Source organism: Lacerta agilis, chromosome 17, assembly GCF_009819535.1.
Source record: "Lacerta agilis isolate rLacAgi1 chromosome 17, rLacAgi1.pri, whole genome shotgun sequence".
Classification (NCBI taxonomy): domain Eukaryota; kingdom Metazoa; phylum Chordata; class Lepidosauria; order Squamata; family Lacertidae; genus Lacerta; species Lacerta agilis.
Genome location: NC_046328.1, coordinates 37077524 through 37099985, shown reverse-complemented (window position 1 = coordinate 37099985; position 22462 = coordinate 37077524). Strand labels below are relative to the sequence as shown.

Here is a 22462-nt window from a genome sequence, read left to right as displayed (position 1 = left end):
CAAGGGTTAGTTTATTTATTTGTTTGTTTCCTTCGTATTCCATTCCCCGCCCCCTTCCTGGAGCTCAACAACAAACAAACAAAACAAAAAACAAAACAAAAACAGTTGATTACAATATAAATTAGAATACAGTTTAAAATGCAGCTTAAAATGCAGCCTCGTTTTAGTGGTAGCCTATAGATCCAAGCCATAAGGGGGGGAAAGTCAGATATTCACCGGGGCCAACTATCCATGCTGGTCCCTACATGGGCCATCAAAAAGAGCCGAGGGAAAATTTATATACAAATCCCATATAAGGGGTTCCACCAAATAAATAAAGAAAGAAATGGATGGATGAGAGGGGGGGGGGTTAGACTGAGTCCAGCCCAAAGGCCAGGCGGAACAGCTTCGTCTTGCAAGCCCTGCAGAATGATGTCAAATCCCGCAGGGCCCTGATCCAATGGCGTAGTGAGGGCGGGGCATTGAGGATGGTGCGCCCTGGGTTCCATCCTGGAGAGGGTGACACTCTGTGCCACCACCACCCCACGAGTGCGACTACCAAGCCGCCATCTGGCAGCACTTCCGCCCGAGCAGCTGCCGCACGGAAGGGGTGCCGGGTGGCAGCTTGGGAGTCCAGGTGGACTGCGCATGTCCGCAGCAGCCCGCAGGACTGCGCATGTGCGGACATGCACAGTCCACCCAGGCTGCTGCGGACATGCGCAGTCCGCCTGGGCTGCGCTCCATAGCGCATGTGTCATGATGCATACACTATGGAGCCCCTGGGGGGTGCCACTTGGCTTGCCGCCCCCAGCCGGCAGCCAAGTGGCTCGGTACGCCTCTGCCCTGATTTCCTGCGGTAGGGCATTCCACCAGGCTGGGGCCAGAGCTGAAAAGGCCCTGGCCCTGGTGAGGCCTGTCTAACCACCTTGGGGCTCAGGACTTTCAAAGTGTTGTTATTTCTGGACCTTAAGGTCTTCCGCGGGGCATACCAGGAGAGGCGGTCCCGTAGGTACGAGGGTCCTAGGCAGGGTAGAGAGGCAGGGTCTGGCCAGTGGCTACCTCCATGGCCGAGTGGCGATCTGAACCCGGGTCCAACCCTCTGGCCGCCACACCACACCTCTCTTTGTGAAAAACCGCATAGTAAAATATTTAGATGAGGTGTAAACTGAAGTGATCGGGAGTATTTGGTGCTCTAGAAGTGTATCACAGGATCGTTGAGTTGGAAGGGGCCCTTGAGGGTCATCTAGTCCAACCCTCTGCAATGCAGGAGTTTTGCTCAACATGGGGCTCGAACTCACGACACTGAGATTAAGAATCTCATGATCTACCAACTGAGCTAAGGTAGGTTTACAGGGCCTAAGGGTGCTTCAGATCACTGGTCTTCACTGGGTAAGTCAGGACCGCTTAGTGGGTCTCAGCCTGGTCCAAACTGGGTCACAGTACGGCCACGCAGATAGATGGCAAAAAGTTAAGAAACAGACCTCTAAATGCACGTTTGGCTTAAAAGTGGGTTCCTGAATCTGAAAAAAGTTGGTGATACCAAATGTTGATGCTGGCAGAGTGCCCCCTCAGGGCGCTACAATTCCCAGCACCCTTGAACTACAATTCCCAGTGTAATTTCGTGATGGGGGAGTCCCGTGCATTAAATGTATGGACACCACAGCCGAGGTGCCTGCCCCCACCCCACCAAAAAAGTATGATTTTCGAGAAAAAGGAGCGAGGGAAAATGGCAATAAACAGGGGGGGGGGGTCGTTGGGAAATGACTTTTTGTGTGGCCCTGGGTTTTGGAGACCTTTGCATCCTAGCGACCCTCGGGGGTTAACGTGACCCTACTACAGCCAGTCCAATCCTTGCAAAAAAAAAAAAAAGGAGGGGGGAATAAATTAAATATAAATATAAATGCAACCCTGCGCGCCTTGTTTGTGTGCCCGCGCGCCCCTTTTCCTGCTCCGCTCCTGAACTGGCCACAGCTCGCACCAACCAGAAGCGCGTTGCTAGGCAGACTTCACGACCCCGCTGGCCAATCCGGAGCCGAGCCCGAGTTGTATCCGGGTGGAAAGCAAAAGAACCACGCGGCAGCCATTTGCATTAAAGAATAGCGCCGTATCCGGGCAGACCAGAGCCGGGCGGGCCAATCAGAGAAAAACAAAACCCCGCCAGCCCCGCCCACTCCTCCTCCCTCCTCCCTCTGGTCGTAGTTTCTTTTTCCCTTTTATTTTTGCAAGCGAAAGTGCAAAAACTGCGAGAGGGTCGCTGTTATTTAGCACGGGGCGGGTCCTTTTGCAAGCAGAGTAGGAAATCCGCATTGGGGGGAAAGGGGGTCAAAAAGGGCCAGGAAGACTCAGGAAATATTATTATTTTTTGGGGGGGGGGGGAAGGAATCCATTAACTCTTTGGGGAGCAGGGAGAAGTTTGGGGCTTGGAGCGATGTTTGCTGCTGCTGAGTTCCTGAGCCTTCCCCTTTTGCAAAACGCGGCCCGAATCTTAAAAAGCTGCAGAAAGAGGAATCTGAGCCTGAAATAAAAGGTAAGTGCCATTTCACCTTCTCTCCCCAAATATACGTATATATATTTAGAGAGAGGGAGGGAGAGGTTGAGTGGTTGGGGAGGGGGAGTTTACAATTCTGGGGGTTCCCCTGGGAAACCTTAGATTAAGGAAACGGATCGAATCGGGTGTGTTCGAGGGAGATCTTGGAAGGAAGAGATCGGTTTCCAAAAAGAGGGCATGGATCCAGACAGTGCCCACCCACCCCCCATCTTTAAAATGCACCTGGACTGATGGAGGAACTTTGCTAAAAGGCGCCTGGGTTTGTTTTTTAATGGGGAGTTTTTGGATTGAGGTGCATGCATCTTAAGAGTAGAAACAGACTCCAGAAAAATGAGGGTTTCTGAAAATCATGTCTGGGTAGGAGGATGGGGAAGAAGAGGTGGTTTGTGATCCCAATCTCTCTCTGCAAAGGGAGGTTTCGGGTTTCCCACATCATCATCACTCCAGGAATTCGAATTTCCCTCCTCCTGGAATTTAAATACGTGGTGCAGCTGCTAGGATGATCATCACCCGCCTCTGGGGCACGGAGGAGATCAACTTAAGTTTCCCGCCCAAGGAATGTGCGTGTTTATTATGGGGTGTTTAGATTTTAATCTGGATCCAACAGAGGGAATCCAATTGGAGTAGCAATCTTGGTGAGTTACCGTAATCCCCCCCCCCCGCAAGGCAGAAATGTACCGTCAGCAGAGACAGATTGTCTGTCAATGATATATTTTGTATATTTATAAAAAGCACCCAGCAGCCCTTCACATGAGCTCTCCCTGGAACCCTTTTGGGAGTTGCTTAAAAGCCAAAACAATAGGTAGGGCACTGTGATGAACAACGGGTATTTCTTTCTCTGTAATGCACACGTCTAGATTTGCACAGCTGCTGAAAACCTGACACGAGGGTGCTTAGCCGAACTTCTGAGTCAGCTCGGCGTGGGATGCAGGAATTTAAAATTAAAAGCCTGATCTTTAACGTCTAAAATGTACGCTGAGGGGGTGGCTGGCCTTCTGCGATCAATCCAGAGCATGAAAGGTTGATTTCAGCATGTTCAATGCTTAAAACAGTCCCCAGCTTTCTCTCCCCACACATGCCTTTAATGGTGGGCACAGGTCTCTGCCCCCAAGGAGCTTACATTTGTTTGAAAACTGAGTTTAGCGCATTGTACATTGCCACAGGTGCCTTTGTCGGCTGACTGGCAGAAATGAAGAATGAAAAAAAAATGTTTAAAATAAATTCATAAGATAAAAAGTAAAACATTTTTTAAAAAATGAATGTATTGACTTATGTGCATATGTCTGTTTTCCTCAGGGAACTGAAGGTGGGATACATGTTGCTGTATTCCCCTCTCCATTTTATCGTCACAACAACCCTGTGAGGTAGGTAAGGCTTGATGTGTTCGACTGCTGGCTTCAGGGTCACACCTGAGAATCCCGGGAACTGTAGTTTGCTCAGGGTGTTTGGAATTGTAACTCTGGGGAGTAAACTACAGTTCCCCCGATTCTTTTGGGGCGATGTGGTTTAAATTTATGAGTCCAAATCTCTCTGCCAAAGCAGCTGGTGAGTTTCTGTTTGTTGTTAAAAGCTCAGGAGCCTTGGCAGCAAAAAAGAGTTGGCGACTTAACTGTGATGGGCGGTTTGATGAGCAGGCGGTTTGACAAGAGACTGAAATCTCTTGTTAACTTGTTTGCATGTCAGCAATGTACAGGGCTGTTTATGGTCAGGAGAAAGTTCCCTGCCCCAAAGAGCTTACAGGTTTGAATTACCCGGGTTCTGCTCTGAATACTGTGAAGCCTCTGTCAAGAGGTGGGTGCCTTTGATCACGCACAGAGTGCCCAGATATTCACATCAGGTTGCAAAAGAACTGGCTTTTGGGCTGATGTGGGATCTAATTTAAAAAAAAAATAGAATTACAGGGCTATGCTTAAGGGAGCATGTGACAGATCGCATCCCAACATTAGGATGAGAAATAGTGGGTGAGGGAGAGCAGGTTTGACGGCTTATAGTTAGGAAACGTTTCATAGCAACGGTTTGAAACTTGGCAGAGTAGGGGAGGAAGGATTGAGGACAGCCCCTGCTGAATTTGGGGTGGAAAGGGTGAGAAACGGCTGAGTTTGAGCAAGTTAACAAGAGGCTGTGGCACACTGGCAGGTGCTGTTGTGTGATTTTCATCCATGGGCTTTGCAGGACTGCTCCTCCCCAGGAAGATTGTATTCTGCGCTTTGGGAAAACGGGTAGTTTTTTTTTTTTTACTTAAAACGCTTCTTTTTTCTCCCCCTGGCCAGTGTTAAGTCACTGGACATGCTCGTCTTGCTGTTGCCATGGTTTCTGACCAATCTCAGCCCCCAGAAGTGGAGGATCTCGCTGTTGCTAGGCAGGATTCTCTCACAAGGCCATGGACCTTGGAGGAGTTTGCAGTTCAGGTGAAGGTTAGAACGGAGGTGTGAAAGGAGCTCATATCTCCCGGGAGATGAGTCTGAATTTGTTTCAGAGGCATTGCGGGGGTGGGAGGAAGAGAAATCTTATCTTGAGGTCCACAGGATGGATGTGGTATGACGGGCAGCTTTTGAAGGCGTGGAAGAAACAGTGGAACTCACTGCCACAGGAGGAAGTGAGGACCACCAGCTTGGATGGCTTTAAGAGAGGACTGGACAAATTCAGGAGTGATCATGTTACTGACTGCTTGCTTTTTCAGCCGAATTTCCTGCTTGCCTGTTGCAAGCTCTGAAGGTTATTATTTTTTCAGTTTATACACCCCAAAATAAACATTTTGCATAATACCATGTAACAATTGACTTCCCTCCATCCCCTTTCACGGTTTATTTTAACTTACTTATCTTTCCTGCATATTTTACTATAACCAATCCAATCGTTTCTCCATTTTGCAATCCTTCAAATAATTTACCATACTGTTGAATTTATCTAAACTCTACCAGCGTTTTCAGTTGCACGCAGTTATTTTCTAAAGATTCAGCCAAAAGATTCCACTCCTCTTTGAATAAAGATTCTTCTTGCTCTCTTGTTCTATAAGTTAAACCTGCTTCCTCCGCAAATTCTATCGTCTTAAGTTGCCAATCTTCCTAAATAGGGATCTCACTCCCTTTCGATCTTGGGGCTGGCAAAATTCGAGCCGCTTTGGTTGCGTACGTAAATAACTTTTTCTAACAACTGGGAACTTCAGACTGAACTTTTCCTAACAAAAAGTCCTCAGGTTTTTGGGGTGGAATGTCATTTTAAACTTTTTTTTTTACTCATTGTCAATCATTTCCCAATAGCCTTTCACCTTTTCCCACGTCCACCACATGTGAACAAATGTTCCTTCCATTTCTCATCATTTCCAACGCAGATCTGATCCTACTTTGTACATCTTAACCAACCTATTCAGTGTTAAATACTATCTGTGTATCATTTTCATATAATTCTCTTTCAAAGTATAACAGGCGGTAAATTTCGAAACACTCTTCCAGAGTTTCTCCCAGAGGTTTAGGTCTATGTTATGTCCAGTGTGTCATTGAAGTTTTGATTAACTAACTCATCTTTTAAAACAAAATAAAATAAAAAAATCCTTCCAGTAGCACCTTAGAGACCAACTAAGTTTGTTCTTGGTATGAGCTTTCGTGTGTCTCTGAAGAAGTGTGCATGCACACGAAAGCTCATACCAAGAACAAACTTAGTTGGTCTCTAAGGTGCTACTGGAAGGAATTTTTTATTTTATTTTGTTTTGACTATGGCAGACCAACACGGCTACCTACCTGTAACCGTAACTCATCTTTTGTTTCCCATTCTAATAATAAGCTATACATTTCTGACAATAATTTATCCTTATTCCATAACAGTTCTCTTTCAAACTGTGAGCTTTGATCCGGAAACCCATTTTTAAAAATCTAATTTAAACGTGTCATATATTCGATGATACTGTAACCGATCCGTAATTTGGCGCCTTACTTCTTCCATTGGTGTAACCTCAGAAGGTTAGGCTTGCCAGCTGACCTGGAAATCCCCAGCCAGACTTGCTGCTGCGCCTTTTAGCATCCATACAACATGCAGAAATCGGCTCTGCTCAGAAAGACACCCATTAAGATAAATGGACACGACTAACAGAGGTCTATCGAATTTCGAACGGTTGTCCTCTGAGCAGGGACAATGCAGGGCCTGTCCTCATCCCTCCACAGAAGACCAGTTCAATTTCCAGTTCTGCAAAGGGAGCGAAGTCTTAGCATGGAGACCAGAATTTACAAGCCGTGAAATATTACCAGTTCCCGTTTGTACACACCAAATAGCCAATCCGAGCAAATCAGGCTGCGAGATCCTGGCCAGATCGTTGTATCCCATTCAGTTCTGCTCACAGTAGAGGCATTGAAATGAATGAACTTAAGTTACTGTTAATTTCAGTGGGTTTACTCTGAGTAGGACCGGCACTGGGTTGTTTTTCTCCGGGGGTGGGTGGTCATGCGCCATGCGCACACGCAGGCTGCTCTGGACTAAGGCGTTGGGGGTCCTCTTTCTCTCTTTGAACCAGGGAACCGGGTGCCATGGCGGACGACAACGGACTTTATACGAAGATGGCGGAAAACGTGAGCGAAGGCTTAGAGGCGGATCCGCAGGGCGTCGCCATGGAGTCGAGTACCTTGCTGCAGAAACTGAGAGGCACCATTTCGTAAGGGAGACGCTTCTGATTCCTTTCCCCTTCCTTCCTTCTCTCCCTCCTCTTTCCTTCCTTTCTTCCTTCCTTCCTTCCTTCCTTATTCCCCCTTTGCACCAGATCTACCAGTTCCATATTTGCAAGAAATCATATCTTTTAGATATGATTTCTTGCAAATATGGAACTGGTACATCATATCTTGACTGTGTCGACCACAGCAAACTATGGCAAGTTCTTAAAGAAATGGGAGTGCCTGATCACCTCATCCGTCTCCTGAGAAATCTGTATGTGGGACAAGAAGCTACAGTTAGAACTGGATATGGAATAACTGATTGGTTCAAAATTGGGAAAGGAGTACGACAAGGCTGTATATTGTCCCCCTGCTTATTTAACTTATATGCAGAATTCATCATGCGAAAGGCTGGGCTGGATGAATCCCAAACCGGAATTAAGATTGCCGGAAAAAATATCAACAACCTCAGATATGCTGATGATACAACCTTGATGGCAGAAAGTGAGGAGGAATTGAAGAACCTTTTAATGAGGGTGAAAGAGGAAAGCGCAAAATATGGTCTGAAGCTCAACATCAAAAAAACTAAGATCATGGCCACTGGTCCCATCACCTCCTGGCAAATAGAAGGGGAAGAAATGGAGGCAGTGAGAGATTTCACTTTCTTGGGTTCCATGATCACTGCAGATGGTGACAGCAGTCACAAAATTAGAAGACGCCTGCTTCTTGGGAGAAAAGCAATGACAAACCTAGACAGCATCTTAAAAAGCAGAGACATCACCTTGCCGACAAAGGTCCGTATAGTTAAAGCTATGGTTTTTCCAGTAGTAATGTACGGAAGTGAGAGCTGGACCATCAAGAAGGCTGATCGCCGAAGAATTGATGCTTTTGAATTATGGTGCTGGAGGAGACTCTTGAGAGTCCCATGGACTGCAAGAAGATCAAACCTATCCATTCTCAAGGAAATCGGCCCTGAGTGCTCACTAGAAGGACAGATCCTGAAGTTGAGGCTCCAGTACTTTGGCCACCTCATGAGAAGAGAAGACTCCCTGGAAAAGACCCTGATGTTGGGAAAGATTGAGGGCACAAGGAGAAGGGGACGACAGAGGATGAGATGGTTGGACAGTATTCTCGAAGCTACTAACATGAGTTTGGCCAAACTGCGGGAGGCAGTGAAGGATAGGCGTGCCTGGCGTGCTCTGGTCCATGGGGTCACGAAGAGTCGGACACGACTGAACGACTGAACAACAACAACAACAAATATCTTTTAGTGTGACAGCACTCCTTGCCTGTTGACACATCCCTGTCCTTTTTTTAGGCCCCTGCTAGAACCATCTTTGCTTAGGCACAGCCTGCATCCAGACATGTAGAAAGTTGGCATGCATTTTAATCAGGTTTCCAGCTTATTGCTGGTTTTAATTAATTCCGGATGTTTACAAAGAGTCGTTTTAAACTGCTTTTTTTTCCTGGTAACGTCACCGTTTTCTTTTGTGAACTGATTTGAGGTTTGTTTTACAATCAGGCGGTATGTGAATTTTGTGAACGAATAAATATATATTCCCCCCCCCCCCCGAATAAGAACGATAGGTTTAAAGCAGCCCCATGCCACTTTAAACAGTCGCAGCTCCCCCTAAGGCAGGCACCCCCAAACTCTGCTCTCCAGATGTTTTGAGACTACAACTCCCATCATCCCTAGCTAACAGGACCAGTGGTCAGGGATGATGGGAATTGTAGTCCCAAAACATCTGGAGGGCCGAGTTTGGGGGTGTCTGTCCCAAGGAATCCTGGGAACTGTAGTTTGCTCAGGGTGCTGAGAGTGGTGAGGACGAGACTTCTGTTCCTCGTCACAGGCCTACCATTCTTGGAGGGGTTTAGCGATCCATCCCTGAGCGGAACGGGGTCTCTTAACCACTCTTAGCACCCTGAACAAGCAACGAGAGAGAGAGAGAGAGAGACCTGTTTGGCGCCTGATTCTGAGGTTGCCTACACATGTCCTAGAGGGTGAAGGGAGCTGAAAAAAATCAAGAGAGTAACACATGGTTTTCTTCTTACAGGAAATCAGTGCAGTGCAAGATCGACTACATACTGGTGAGTGGCCTGATGGGGCACTTCAAAAGCAGCTGGGGAACTAAAATAACATGCATCTGTTCGTACAATATGTGTCTGATGAGTTGCGCTTTGGGTAAATATGGTCTGGGTTTTCCCTCCCGTGTCCTAAGAGGCAGAATACCATCCGCTGGGAGACTGGGACAGTCGCTTTCGCACTAGTGTCCTGCTTGCCAGTTGCATCTGATAAGCCTCTGTGAGAACAGGATGCTGGGCGGCTTCCGCCTGACGCAGCGCTTCTGATATTCTTGTAGCGCAGCGATCATCACCTGGTCTGGACCCAAGACTGGCTGCCAGCCTGCAACCTGGGACCCACGTCCACATTTTTTCCCCATTCCAATTTATCCTTAGCAATGCTAGCAGTGCACATCATTAATCCTAAAACGGCGCTTACTAAAACTAGCATTACTCCTAAATGACAAGCAGCAGTTTTTACGCCTTAGCCGAAAGGCTGAGGAGCTATTGAAAAAAACGGTGATTTTTAAAATAATAATAATAATAATTATTATTATTTTGGGAGGAGTCTAGAAAGCCACAGAAATAGACCGGAAAGGAAACTGAGCATCCACGCTCCATCCAGAGTTCCCTTGCTTAAAGGCAAGGGAGGTGTGGCATGTGGTTGGCCAGAAATTTGTATCTTGTAAGAAAAATGGTTTGTGCCTTTCTCATTCCGTTTTCGCAGCATTCATGGAAATTGATAGAACGGGTGTCTTGTCAGAAGACTGCATTCTAGTGCAGGGCATGGGTTACTCTTTTGGTCTGGTTGAGTCGTAGCTGGAGTTGATTGTGGCAGCAATAAAATCTGCCATGTCCTGTCCGGTGTAGCCTCGCGATTCACCTGTCGTTCCCGATCGATGTTTTAGAGGGTTACTGCAAGAAGCTAGTAGGGACGCGAGTGGCACTGTGGGTTAAACCACAGAGCCTAGGGCTTGCCGATCAGAAGGTTGGCGGTTCGAATCCCCGCAACGGGGTGAGCTCCTGTTCAGTCCCAACTCCTGCCCACCTAGCAGTTCAAAAGCATGTCAAAGTGCAAGTAGATAAATAGGTACTGCTCCAGGCGGGAAGGTAAACGGTGTTTCCGTGCGCTGCTCTGGTTCGCCAGAAGCGGCTTTGTCATGCTGGCCACATAACCCGGAAGCTGTACTCCGGCTCCCTCAGCCAATAAAGCGAGATGAGTGCCGCAACCCCAGAGTCGTCCGCGACTGGACCTAATGGTCAGGGGTCCCTTTATAAGAAGTTAACTACAAAAACAAAGCTAGAAGCAAATTAGAAGCGCTATAATAAGGAGAAAGCGGGACGTGGCACATTTCAGTGTGGAATATGCTCGGGTCGGACCTTTAAATAAAGAATTGATGGGCGCAGGAGTTACTGGCGAGTGTCTCTAGGTTAAAGGAATAAAATGAAGAAGAGGAAGGGAGACCGATGGGCGGATACCTTATTTACCTGTCTTTTTTTCTCGGAAAGGAAGCTCAGGCAGCGGAAGAGGCTATTGGCAGGGGAAGATGGCATTTAACCAGAAAGGATGCTCCGAAAAATTGGAGAGCAAAAGTCGGTGGGCAGAGGGCAAACACCAGGTGTATTCCAAAGCATGTCGTTAACATGATAATAGTGTGTTAGCGGTGGATCATTTGCGCAGCATAAAATGAAAGCGGGAGGAAGGGTGAAAACCCATTCATGCTTTTAAAAGGCAGGAATGAAGCATCCCACCCATTGGAAAGGACAGAATAATAGAGCTGTAGAGCCGGAAGGGACCCTGAGGGTCATCTAGCCCAACCCCCTGCAATTGCAGGAATCCTTTCCACAGCTGTCCCTGGGTGGGCTCGAACCACCAACCTTCTGGTTAAGGGCCAGGTGCGCTGACCCATTGTGCTGCAGGCGCCACTGATAATTAAAAACCAAAGGCCTGGTGGAAAAGAAATGCTTTTTTGCCTGGCGCCTAAAGACAAGTAACGATGGTGGCGCCAGTTCAGCCTCCCTGGGGAGAAGGTTCGACAAGCAGGGAGCTACCACTGAAAAGGCCCCGTTCTCATGTTGCCGCCCTCCAGATCCCCCCATGGAAGGGGCACCCGGAGAAGGGCCTCAGATTATGACCGCAGGGTCCGGGTCGTTTCCTGTGGGGAGAGGAAGTCCTTGATGTAAAAGCTGGCCACAAGACATGGCTCGTGTTTACTTCGTTTATATCTGTGGGTGGCAGTTGGCAGCTTTCATTTCCTGGTGGTCTTCACGTGTCTCTTCTTTCCCCACTCTATGAAAACAGCAAGATGTCCAGAGGTTTACTGACCATGCCAAGCTCTATCTCTACCTCCAACTTCCTTCTGGCCCAAGTTCCGGGGAGAAAAAGTGAGTGATTCCCTAATCTTGTTCGTTTACTGCTTTATATATACTGGAGGGATGGAAATGGTGTGTGGAAAGGCAAGGAAATTAGAAAGCTGGTTTCTTTAAAATTAAAATAAAAATCATTCTGGGGTCAGCAACTAGCAGCCTCCGAGCGAATCCAGCCCCATGGGAGATGTATTCTGGGCCTGCCCTCATTGCCCACATAAACGAGTGTAGGAATGAAACTTGGAAGCAAAGCATTGTAGGCAGAGGTGGACCCTATAGGGCGTCACTCAGTTGGCAGCCGGCGGCCTACAGCTTAGCCGAACCAGTGAGACTTCCCCCAGAAAAGATAGAGTATTTTTTATGTATGCCACAACAGCTGCTAGGATTTTGATTGCTAAAAACTGGAAAGGTGAAGAGCTCCCAACAGTAGAAGATTGGCAGATGAAGTTAATTGACTATATGGAACTCGCAGAACTGACCGCGAAACTCCGAGACCAGAGGGAGGAGAAGGTGCACGAAGAGTGGAAGAAATTTAAAGAATATTTGAAACAACGTGAAAAGTTGGACATTTGAAGTGAAATTGGTGAATATATAGGCGACAGCTGTACAATGTTAGGTTAAAATAGTATATAAGAAGTTAAGATTGTGATTTTTTATGCTAGATACCATGGTTATGAATAAGTTGATAGAGATAAGATAAGATGTTAAATTAGGATTAAGAATAATTGTTAATGAGTGCTAAAGTAGTTACAAAGTTACTAAAGTAAATTTGAACTGAACGCAGAAGAGAGAACGTGAGGAAGTCCCCTAAGTAAGATTTGAAATAAGGTTAAAATAATTATATTGGTGTGTTCCTGTGTTCCTGTGGGGTGTTAGGTATGTATTAGTTTTATTTGATTGTTATTTGTATTTTGTAGTGTGTTTGTATTTTATGTAGTATGTATGTTTTTGATTTGTTATTTTGTGTGGAAATGCCAATAAATTCTTTATTAAAAAAAAGAGAGAGAGAGACTTCCAGCTAGGCCTAAAAACCAACAAAGTGCTGCCGTGGAATTTAAAAACAAAAGAGCAGGTTTCTAGTCCTTATAGATCCGGAGGATGCAGGGGTCTGTGAGGTGCAGGCCTGAGAATCCACCCTTGGAATTGCCGTTGAAATTCAAGTTGGTGGACCTCATGAGGCAGGCTTTGAATGCGAGAGGGGCAGGGTTTGAAAGATGTCAGGTGTTCCTCGAGGGACACTTGTGTGCTGGGAAAAGGAAGAGGGTGCTGAATTTACACACATTTTGCCAAAAGCCGGGGAGGTGGGGATTACTGGGTTTTTTCTTTCTTTCTTCATTATGTGCTTTGTGTTTTTATATTGTGCTTTTATGCTGTGACCATCCTTAGGCATGCAGGTATAGGTCGGTATATTATTTATTTATTTATTTATTTATTTATTTATTTATTTCCTTTCTCGGGGCCGCCAGCCTGGACCTGACTTCTCTGAGCTCAGCTGAGCACATGCATGCTTGCACCTGGATCCGAAATCACCTCGAGGAATACCCGGACACCTGCTTGCCCAAACAAGACGTCTTCGATGCTTACAAGTGAGTTCTGGCTCCGAAGACGGGAACCAGAGGCGTCTCTGCAGGGTGGGGAGAGGTTGCCTGGAGAATCAGACGGGGACTGTTTGTCCAGAACCTTCCCCTCCGAAGTCTTCTTCGCTGCATCTCTGAGTAGGACGGGGAAAGACCCCAGGCCTGGAGAGCTGCTACCAGTTAGTGGGTGGACCACACCCAGCCAGGCAGACCCCAGTGATAGGGCAGCTTTCTTGGTTGGATGTGGGGGAACTTGAGTCACAGGACCTCACTGCTGCATTCCTGCGTGGTCTTGGGAGGGCTGCACCACTCACACACAACAGGGAAGTTTTTCGTTTAATGCACCAGGATAAAATATTATTAAAGAAATCATTGGTTCTTAAAGGTAAAGGGACCCCTGACCATTAGGTCCAGTCGTGGACAACTCTGGGGTTGCGGCGCTCATCTCGCTTTATTGGCCAAGGGAGCCCGCGTACAACTTCCGGGTCATGTGGCCAGCATGACTAAGCCGCTTCTGGCGAACCAGAGCAGCGCACCAAAACGCTGTTTACCTTCCCCCCAGAGCGGTACCTATTTATCTACTTGCACTTTGACGTGCTTTCGAACTGCTAGGTTGGCAGGAGCAGGGACCGAGCAACGGGAGCTCACGCCGTCGAGGGGATTCGAACCGCCGACCTTCTGATCGGCAATCCCTAGGCTCTGTGGTTTAACCCACAGCGCCACCAGCTGTCCTTAGTCAATATCAAATTGTCACTGTTTTTTTGTGTTGAATATATGCCATATGGTAATTTATGGACCTAATAGGTATCTAAAGCCATTTGCACTTGTTGCCATGCAACCAGTCCACGCAGAATGCAGGCACCCTATATATAGAAAGGACCCATGGAGGGGAGGTGGGAAGTCTAGAGATTCAGAGGAATCAGTATAAATGTGTACGTGAATGGTAGTATTGTTAAAATTTTATACTTGTAAAATCAAAGAAAGACTATTTCAAAACAACAACAATATAAAATCACAATATAAAAACACAAAATACTTAATAAAAACAAGATACATAATAAAGGTGCCAGGCGAACTTCCCTGAGGAGAGTGTTCAACAAACGAGGAGCCACGGCAGAAAAGGCCCCGTTCTCGTGTTGCCACCCTCCAGACCTCATGAGGAGGAAGCACACAAAGAAGGGCTGGGTGGGACAAGTATTTATCGCAAACAGCCCCAAAAAGGCCAAGGGTGTGGCTATCCTGGCACAAAAAGGATTTTTGATTGATGCACAGCAGACTGTCATTGATGTTAATGGGCGCTATTTAATTTTATGTGCTAAAATAGCTGTGGCCGATATCTGTGGTCCTGATATGGGTAGGTTTCATGATTGTTTTGCAAATTTGAATCAGTTTGTCTATTGTAAGTTGTTGTTGGGTGGAGATTTAAATACTAGACCCCCAACATGGATAGAACTCCACCAATAAAGGAAAAAATAAAAACATCTTTAGTGAGACAAACAAGAGGTATGTGGGAGAATTGAGCTTAATGGATCCATGGCGTTTAATTTATCCTTCTAGAGGAGAATATACCACTTAATACGTGATGGGGGTGTTTTTCGTAAACACATTGTCCTCTTCTTTGGCGATCCCTCGTAGCCGAGTCAGATTGTCTTCCATAAACACGGTTTTAACAATGAGTCCGTAAGTGCCTGGGGAGGCCAATTCTGGATCCACACGTCCTTCCACAGTGGGGACATTGGTTTCCGGGCAGGAGTTGATCACGGTGTGGATTTGCCAAGCATGCCTTCCTCTTGGCACATTTCTCCCTTGCGTCCTGAGTTCAAGTGTCTTCAAAGCCCATGACACCTTTGGTAAAGGCTGTTCTCCAACTGGAGCGCTCGCAGGCCAGTGTTTCCCAGTTGTTTATACTACATTTTTTTAGATTTGCCTTGAGAGAGTCTTTAAACCACTTTTGTTGACCACCAGCATTACGCTTTCCATTTTTAAGTTGGGAATAGAGTAGTTGCTTTGGAAGACGATCATCAGGCATCCGCACAACATGACCAGTCCAACGAAGTTGATGTTGAAGAATCCTTGCTTCAACACTGGTGATCTTTGCTTCTTCTGGTATGCTGATATTAGTTTGCCTGTCTTCCCAAGCGATGTGTAAAAATGTTCGGAGACAACATGTAAACCATAAGCGAGGCAGCGGTGGTGTAGTGGTTAGTGTGTCGGATGTGGACCCGGGAGAGACCAGGGTTCAGATTCCTTTTTGGCCACACGAAGCTCCCTGGGGGTGACTTCTCAGCCTAACCTGCCTCACAGGGTTGTTGGGATTGAACAAGGAGGGGAGGGAACCGTAAATGCTGCCTTGAGCTCCTGGGAGGGGAAGAAGATGGGATCTAAATGCAACTGATAAATAAACCGGCTTTCCTTTTTTGTCCTTCCCCCGGCAGGCGTTACTGCGACAACCTTTGCAGCCGCTCTCTGAGCGCAGCCAACTTCGGCAAGATCATCCGGGAAATCTTCCCGAACATCAAAGCGAGGAGGCTGGGGGGCCGCGGGCAGTCGAAATATCCTTGTGTGTGTGTGTGTGTACAAAGCGTGGGTGGCAGAAGGGGTGGCAGTGAGGTCCGCGAAAGTCTGCGGCGGTCTGTCTCACGCCCCCCCAAACACATGCAAGCACAACCTTTCTGTGCTCCGGAGGGGGCCCAGCCGCACGTCCCACCTTCACAAAACTGGTACCTCCAAACGAAAAACAGGCGCAGTGCAGATTCTTCTCCCCAGCCATGAAATAAATGGATGTGGGCAATGGAAACGCAGCCTTTCGAGTTTCCTCCTTAACTCTTCCCCCCCCCCCCACGTATTGCTACAGCGGGATACGGAGGAAGACTGTGGTGAACATGCCCCCACTTCCCAGCCTGGATCTGAAAGAGACGGAGTCGGTAAGGCCCTGGTTTTTGTCTCGTTATTCTCTTGAGCGTGTCTCTTGTGTTTTGAAGAGCGTTAAGGAAGTTAGCCAAAAAGACTCGCCTAGCCCAGCGTCCTCTTCCAGGTAGCAAATGATCGGGTATCCCTGGAGGACCGCAGAGCCTCCGGCGTGACGATGGCAACCATATCCTGTCACCTGTCTCCAGCACCTGTTGTTAAGAAGTAGAGTGCCTCTGCACATGGAGGTTTCATTATTTTGCTGCTGCTGCTTCTCACCAAGACAGGGATCTTTGTACTGTTCTTAACACCTTGCGGCCAATAGTAAAGGAATATTAAATGTCACGCATACGGGGTAGCTAACTCTGTGGCCTGCAGGTGTGGCTGGCACCCAGCTCCCAGCAGTTAGGTGGTATGGGGAAGCCCAACATCTGTTGTGTCTGGTGTTTGCCCTATTGCCCACCCCCCTGCCCTGTGATAAGGAATGGTTTTAACAAGGCAAAGACAATTGAGGGTTGCTGCAATGTGCTCTGCATGGGGCCTCCCTTGCACTCGATCCAGAAACCCGCGGTTAGTGCAGAACGCTGCAGCAGAATTGCTGACAGGAGTGAGGTCTGGGGCTCAGCTACACAGCTGCAAATAAAACGCTTTAAGTGTGTTTTAAGTGCGATATACAATGTGACACCAGGTGGCGATGGTGAGCCTTATGGAAAATTCATAGTGGGGTTTTTTGTTTTTTTTAACGCTTTTTAAAAAAGCATTTTCAAAGCGGTTTTTATACATGTCTAGATTCCACCCTGGTCTGCGTATAGCGGCTGTGTTCAGAGAACTGCCAATTTGCCACTGGGCCGGGTTCAAGGTGTTACTATAGGCATGCAAAGCCCTTAACAACTTGGGACCAGATTACCTGTGGGATCGCCTTAACCCAGGGGTCAGCAACCTTTTTCAGCCGTGGGCCGGTCCACCGTTCCTCAGACCATGTGGTGGGCCGGACTATATTTTGGAAAAAAAATATGAATGAATTCTTATGCCCCACAAATAACCCTGAGATGCATTTTAAATAAAAGGACACATTCTACTCATGTAAAAACACGCTGAATCCCGGACCGTCCGTGGGCCAAATTGAGAAGGCGATTGGGCTGCATCCGTCCCATGGGCCTTAGGTTGCCTACCCCTGCTCAAGACGGAGGTTGCGTGTACAACAGACAGTGGCATCTCTGGGCCCAAAGCGGCGCTTCAGAGCCGCTTTTGAGGGCAGGTGGGGAAACTGTGCCAGAGGAGGCCTGGTGCTGCTCACTGCTCCTGTTCTTCCTTCCTCTCCTGCAGCCGGAACGGCCAGAGGTGGTCCAGTCCTACAGCGACGAGGTGATGGAAGCGGCCTGCGCCTTGACCTGCGACTGGGCCGAGAAGATCCTCAAGCGCTCGTTCAACAACATCGTGGAGGTGGCCCAGTTCCTCATCCAGCAACATATCATCAGCTCCCGTTCGCCCCACGTCGACCTCATCATGGCCATGGTGGTCTCAGGTGGGAGACCCCTCGCTTCGCCCACCTCCATCGCGCTGCCCGCCGGGTTCTTCTTAGAATCCTAGAATTGTAGAGTTGGAAGGGACCTCCCTGCAGTGCAGGAATCCCAGCAGGCAGCCACCCAACCTCTGCTTAGAAACCCCCAAGGAAGGAGAGTCCACCACCGCTCCTGGGTGTCTGCCCCACTGCCAAACAGCTCTTAATGTCGGAAAGTTCTTCCTGGTGTTTAGTCGGAAGCTCCTTCCTTGCCACTTGAAGCCACTGGTTCGAGTCCTACCCTCGGGAGCACGAGAAAACAAGCTCGTTCCCTCTTCCAAGGGCGGCAGTCCTTGAGGTATTTGAAGGTGGTTTTCTTGTTGATATAATTTAATTTGTAAATTGCCGCAGGCTTCTAAGCGGCCTGCGAGTGTAGATAAGAGTGATGCCCACATTGGAATACAAAATATAAACCTCTTGACTTACGAGATAAAACAGGTGGGGAACATCTGGATCGCGGGCCACTCTTGGGGGTCCCAATTTGGCCCCTGAGAAAGCCTCTGTCAGCCTGCAGGCAACACTGAGCTAGATTGGTGACGCAGTCGAGAGCAGCTCCTGAGTTAAATCGGTCAAAACCATGAGGACTAGAATCTTGCTTTATGTCTACAGCAAGCTCAGGGGTAGAGCGTTTGCTTTGCATGCAGAAGGTCCCTGGTTCCATCCTCTATTGGCGTCTTCAAGTAGGCCTGCCTGAAACCCTGGAGAGCCACTGCTGCCGGCCAGTGTAGATAATACTAAGCTAGATGGACCAATGGGTTGGTTCTGTATAAGGCAGGGATTTCCCCATTTTTTTTCCTATTTTGTAACTGGGAGCTTCGTTCAGAGAAGGGTCTCTTGATCTAAATCTTTTCTGGTTGCAGAAATTACCGAGAACCACCGTGACAAACGGCCGCCCCAAACCGTGAAGAAAAATGAGCCAGGAGGCCTGGAGAGTTCAGACAATAAGCAGACCCAGGTAGTAGTAGTAGTAGTAGTAACAACAACAACAACAACAACAACAACAACAACAACAACAACAACAACAATTTATTACTTATACCCCACCCTTCTGACTGCTTTGCCTCAGCTACTCTGGGTGGCTTCCTGCATAAAAGTTTCCCAAAAGCTGCCTTTAGATGTCTCTGGAAAGTCTGTGGTGGTTTATCCCCTTGACATCTGATGGGAGGGCGTTCCACAGGGCGGGTGCCACTACCGAGAAGGCCCTCTGCCTGGTTCCCTGTAACCTCACTTCTTGGGAGCTGAACCTCAGTGTCCGGGCAGAACGGTGGGGGTGGAGACGCTCCTTCAGGTATACAGGACCGAGGCCTTCAAGGTCAGCACCAACACTTTGAATTGTGCTCGGAAACGTACTGGGAGCCAATGTAGATCTCTCAGGACCGGTGCTATGTGGTCTCGGCAGCCCCTCCCAGTCACCACTCTAGCTGCCACATTCTGGATTAGTTGTAGTCAAAGGTAGCCCCACGTAGAGCGCATTGCAGTAGTCCAAGCGGGAGATAACCAGAGTATGCACCACTCTGGTGAGACAGTCCGCGGACAGGTAGGGTGTCAGCCTGCGTACCAGATGGAGCTGGTAGACAGCTGCCCTGGACGCAGAATTGAGCTTTTAGTTGGACCAGTCCAACATCATATTGCCACCGTGCCCAAAAATGCCCCTAAGGCGTGATCTGGTGCAATGTACAACACCACACTGGAAGAAGTCTAAAGACCCAGGTGTGGTGGCAGGTGGGGCACGGAGATTCAAAAGTCGAAATTCAGCTTTGTGAGGGGGAACCACACCCCCAAATGGGGCAGGATTCTTGCTTTCTGCAGCCCCATCTGTAGTTGACCCATTTTATCTCTGGCCTTGTGGCTCATCCCTGGGTTTGGGCCTCCAGCCTACGGCTCAGCCGAGGGCCAAAGGGCAGTTGAACCCGACGCTTCTCTTGTCCTTTCCTCTCCTCAGGCCAAAGCAGAAAACGCCGCCAAGCCCTCGGCCACAGCTTCGCGGAGTGAGGCAAAGAAGCCGGCGGACGCCCTGGCGAAGTCCGCCAGCAACCCACAGGTCAACGCCTTGGTGGCTCGGCTGCCACTGCTGCTGCCCCGTGTCCAGGTCCAGCCCGGGGACAGGCTGGTGGTGTCTCCGGGGGTGGCAGCCATGCACCCGTCCCCCACCGTCTTGGCGCCCAAGCTGACTGCCTCGGGGGGCACAGTCAAGATGGCTCTCTCCGTGGGACCGGGGCCGTCCACTCTGTTGGCCCCCGCGGTGAACGGGCCAGCTGGCATGGTCAGCCCTCCGAGCGCCGTACCGGTCATCAACATGATGCCGGTCATCAACGTGGCAGTGCCCCCCGTGACCGAGGTCCCGCTGAAGCCCAAGAGTGCCCCTGCCGGAGGAGGGGTGAACGGCTGCGAGGCTCAATGGAGCCCCCACGACCCGCAGAGAGCCAAGCCCCCCGCCAAGCGGCCCGCAGAAGCACCCGGGGAGGCGACGGCAAAGAGGAAGCGGGGTCGGCCCCGCAAGAAAGCGGACCCCCCTTTGCTCGAGAAGGGCACCTCTAAGGAGGGAGGACCCAGTACCGAGGAGGATTCGGACATCATCGTCGTAACTGTGGGTTACGGCGACCAGGCCACGCGCCCCTCCTCCCGCTCCGGGTCTCGGGAAGAGAGCGCGGAAGTGGAGGTGGTCCATGTTGGGAAGCCCAAGAGCCCGTTCCCCCAGGAGACGAGCGCAGAGGGCCCTTCCCGGGCCGGCAGCCTCATTGTCAGTCCTGCCCCCAAAGCCGCTGTCCTGCCCACCCAGGTGAGCGTCATCAGGGGCCGGAGGTCCGCCATGCCTGTGGTTGTGAAAGAGACAGGAAGTGACTGGAAGGAGACAGGAAGTGGCTCCAAAGAGACAGGAAGTGGCTCCAAAGGGACAGGAAGTGGCTCGAGGGAGCCCCGGCAGTTGGCTGAAGGCGCAGCAGCTCCAGGGATTGGGACCAGAATCACCGTCGCGAGGGACTGGGAGGATCCGGAGAGCGATAGCTCCTCAGAATGTGACCTCCAACCCACCGATCTTTCCATGCGCAAAGTTGCCCCGCCGCCCACCAAGGGTCGCTTAGAGGCCTGTGGCTTGCGGCCGTCGTCCGTAAACTTACACAGGGTCAGCGCGGACCAGGGGAAGGCGGCAGAGACGGCGAGTCCGCCAGGGACATCGGCACAGGCCCCCAGCCGATAACACCACCCCCACCCCTCCTCTGGCGTGCGTCTCCCAATGCCAAACTCTCCCACGCAAAGGCACCCCGGTTCTGCTTGCTTTTACTAATTTGATGCACGCGTGTAGGGGGGAAAATGCACGGCGATGTGAGCTTGCAAAAGCGACTTTCCGTCATGCCTCTTCCTTGGCCTCCATGCAAGGCCATGTGGCTGAGAAGTTGGCTGTGTGCAACGCCCCCCCCCTCCCCAAATAGTCCTTTCTCAGTGGATGCTGGTCTCTGCCTGACGTGGGCTCTGGCGCCACCTACTGTCCGGCTCCCGGCTTCCTGGCCCACCAGTGCCCATCGCACACCCGGCCCCTTTTCTCGAAAGCCCAAGTGGCCTACCCCTCTCTGATCAGGGGAGTGAAAATGTCGGGAATTAAACTGCGGTCAGGAAAGGTTCTTGCGAAGGTCATTTGGGCAGGCCACATCTGTGAATGGGAATGGGGGGTATTTACGGGGAACCCCCCCCCCCAATACCGATCTCTCTCCTTGGGACTTCAAAGGGCTGGGCAGGGGGAGGAGAATCTCACGTTTGGAATCTCTGCACAAATATTTCTCTTGTGTTCCGAGTGCGGATCCTGACCTTGACCCTGACCCCCCCCCCAAAAAACCCCTTCCACTCTGAACTTTAGAGACAATCATCTTGCAGCCAACATCCCAAAGAGTTTTGTTCTTCTCCCCTCTCCATTTCCAGCTCAGGGGCTTGGAGGGGTGTGTGTGTGTCCCTCCTGATGTTGCTGGACTCCCAGCAGCCAGCAGGCCTAGTGGTCAGGGAGAGCAAGAGTCGTAGCCTGGCCACAGGCCAGTGGCGCCCTCATATCCCCCAGTCTCTCTCCCGGAGAGCAGTGGGCAGTTTAAAAAAAAAGATAATACTCGGATTTGCTGCTCCCTTTTTTTGTTACTCGTGTGAGTTGCTACTCACCTCTTCTAAGTTCTCCTTTGCCGTCTCTTGTTTTGATTATAAATACCGAAGAAACCATATGCACATTAAATTTTTTTAAAATAAAAATAATAATGGTTGTATATGTTTTGTTAAAAGTTGCTTCATTTCCTCTGCCGCTCCAGACCTTAAAAATGGTGGGTGAGTTCTACTCTTGAGTTAGACCCGTTGAAATTACTGGATAGGCCTATCTTAAATCCATTTTTTTTTTTGTGGGTCCATGCTGAGCAGAATTGTATAAAACCCTGTGCCTCTTGGATACTAGGATTAAACAAGCTGTGGCTTTTTAAACTGGGGAGGAGGTTGCTGTTTTTGTTTGTCAACATATTAAGTATTTTTGTGTTTCTATATTATTATTATTTAATAATAATAATAATAATAATAATAATAATAATAATAATAATAATAATAATAAAATTTTATTTATACCCCGCCCTCCCCAGCCAGGAACATTGTATAGCATCCTCTGATCTTTGGATGAAAGGTGGTTAAAAAAATTAAATTTTGGTGAAGAAGACCTCAACTGCTTCTGACAAGAAGCCTCTTTAAAATGCTTTGAAACCATTCCCTCCCCCCGAAAAGACTCCTGGGAGCTGTAGTTTACCCCTCACGGAGCTACGATTCCCAACTCCCTTAAGAAACTACACTTCCCAGGATTCCTGGGGTG

At 48.9% G+C, this 22462-nt stretch overlaps 1 protein-coding gene across 1 annotated transcript; it reads left to right on the top strand.

Annotated features, from left to right (window-relative positions):
- Positions 1-2406: 2406 nt before the first annotated feature.
- On the top strand, positions 2407-21060 carry RFX5 (regulatory factor X5). Its single transcript, XM_033135923.1, has 12 exons — positions 2407-2506; positions 2975-3162; positions 3824-3891; positions 7032-7169; positions 9219-9252; positions 11528-11610; positions 13059-13178; positions 15605-15721; positions 16012-16093; positions 17403-17601; positions 18498-18592; positions 19580-21060. The coding sequence occupies exons 4-12, from the start codon at positions 7045-7047 to the stop codon at positions 20831-20833; spliced, it is 2109 nt and encodes a 702-aa protein (XP_032991814.1). The 5' UTR covers positions 2407-2506; positions 2975-3162; positions 3824-3891; positions 7032-7044; the 3' UTR covers positions 20834-21060.
- Positions 21061-22462: the final 1402 nt, after the last annotated feature.

Excerpts from the sequence above, each read along its gene's own strand:
- RFX5 (XM_033135923.1), top strand. The coding sequence starts at position 7,045 with ATGGCGGACGACAACGGACTTTATACGAAGATGGCGGAAAACGTGAGC. Across the intron at positions 11,611-13,058 it reads CCAAGTTCCGGGGAGAAAAA|CCTGGACCTGACTTCTCTGA; the intron begins GTGAGTGATTCC and ends CGGGGCCGCCAG. Across the intron at positions 18,593-19,579 it reads CAGACAATAAGCAGACCCAG|GCCAAAGCAGAAAACGCCGC; the intron begins GTAGTAGTAGTA and ends TCCTCTCCTCAG.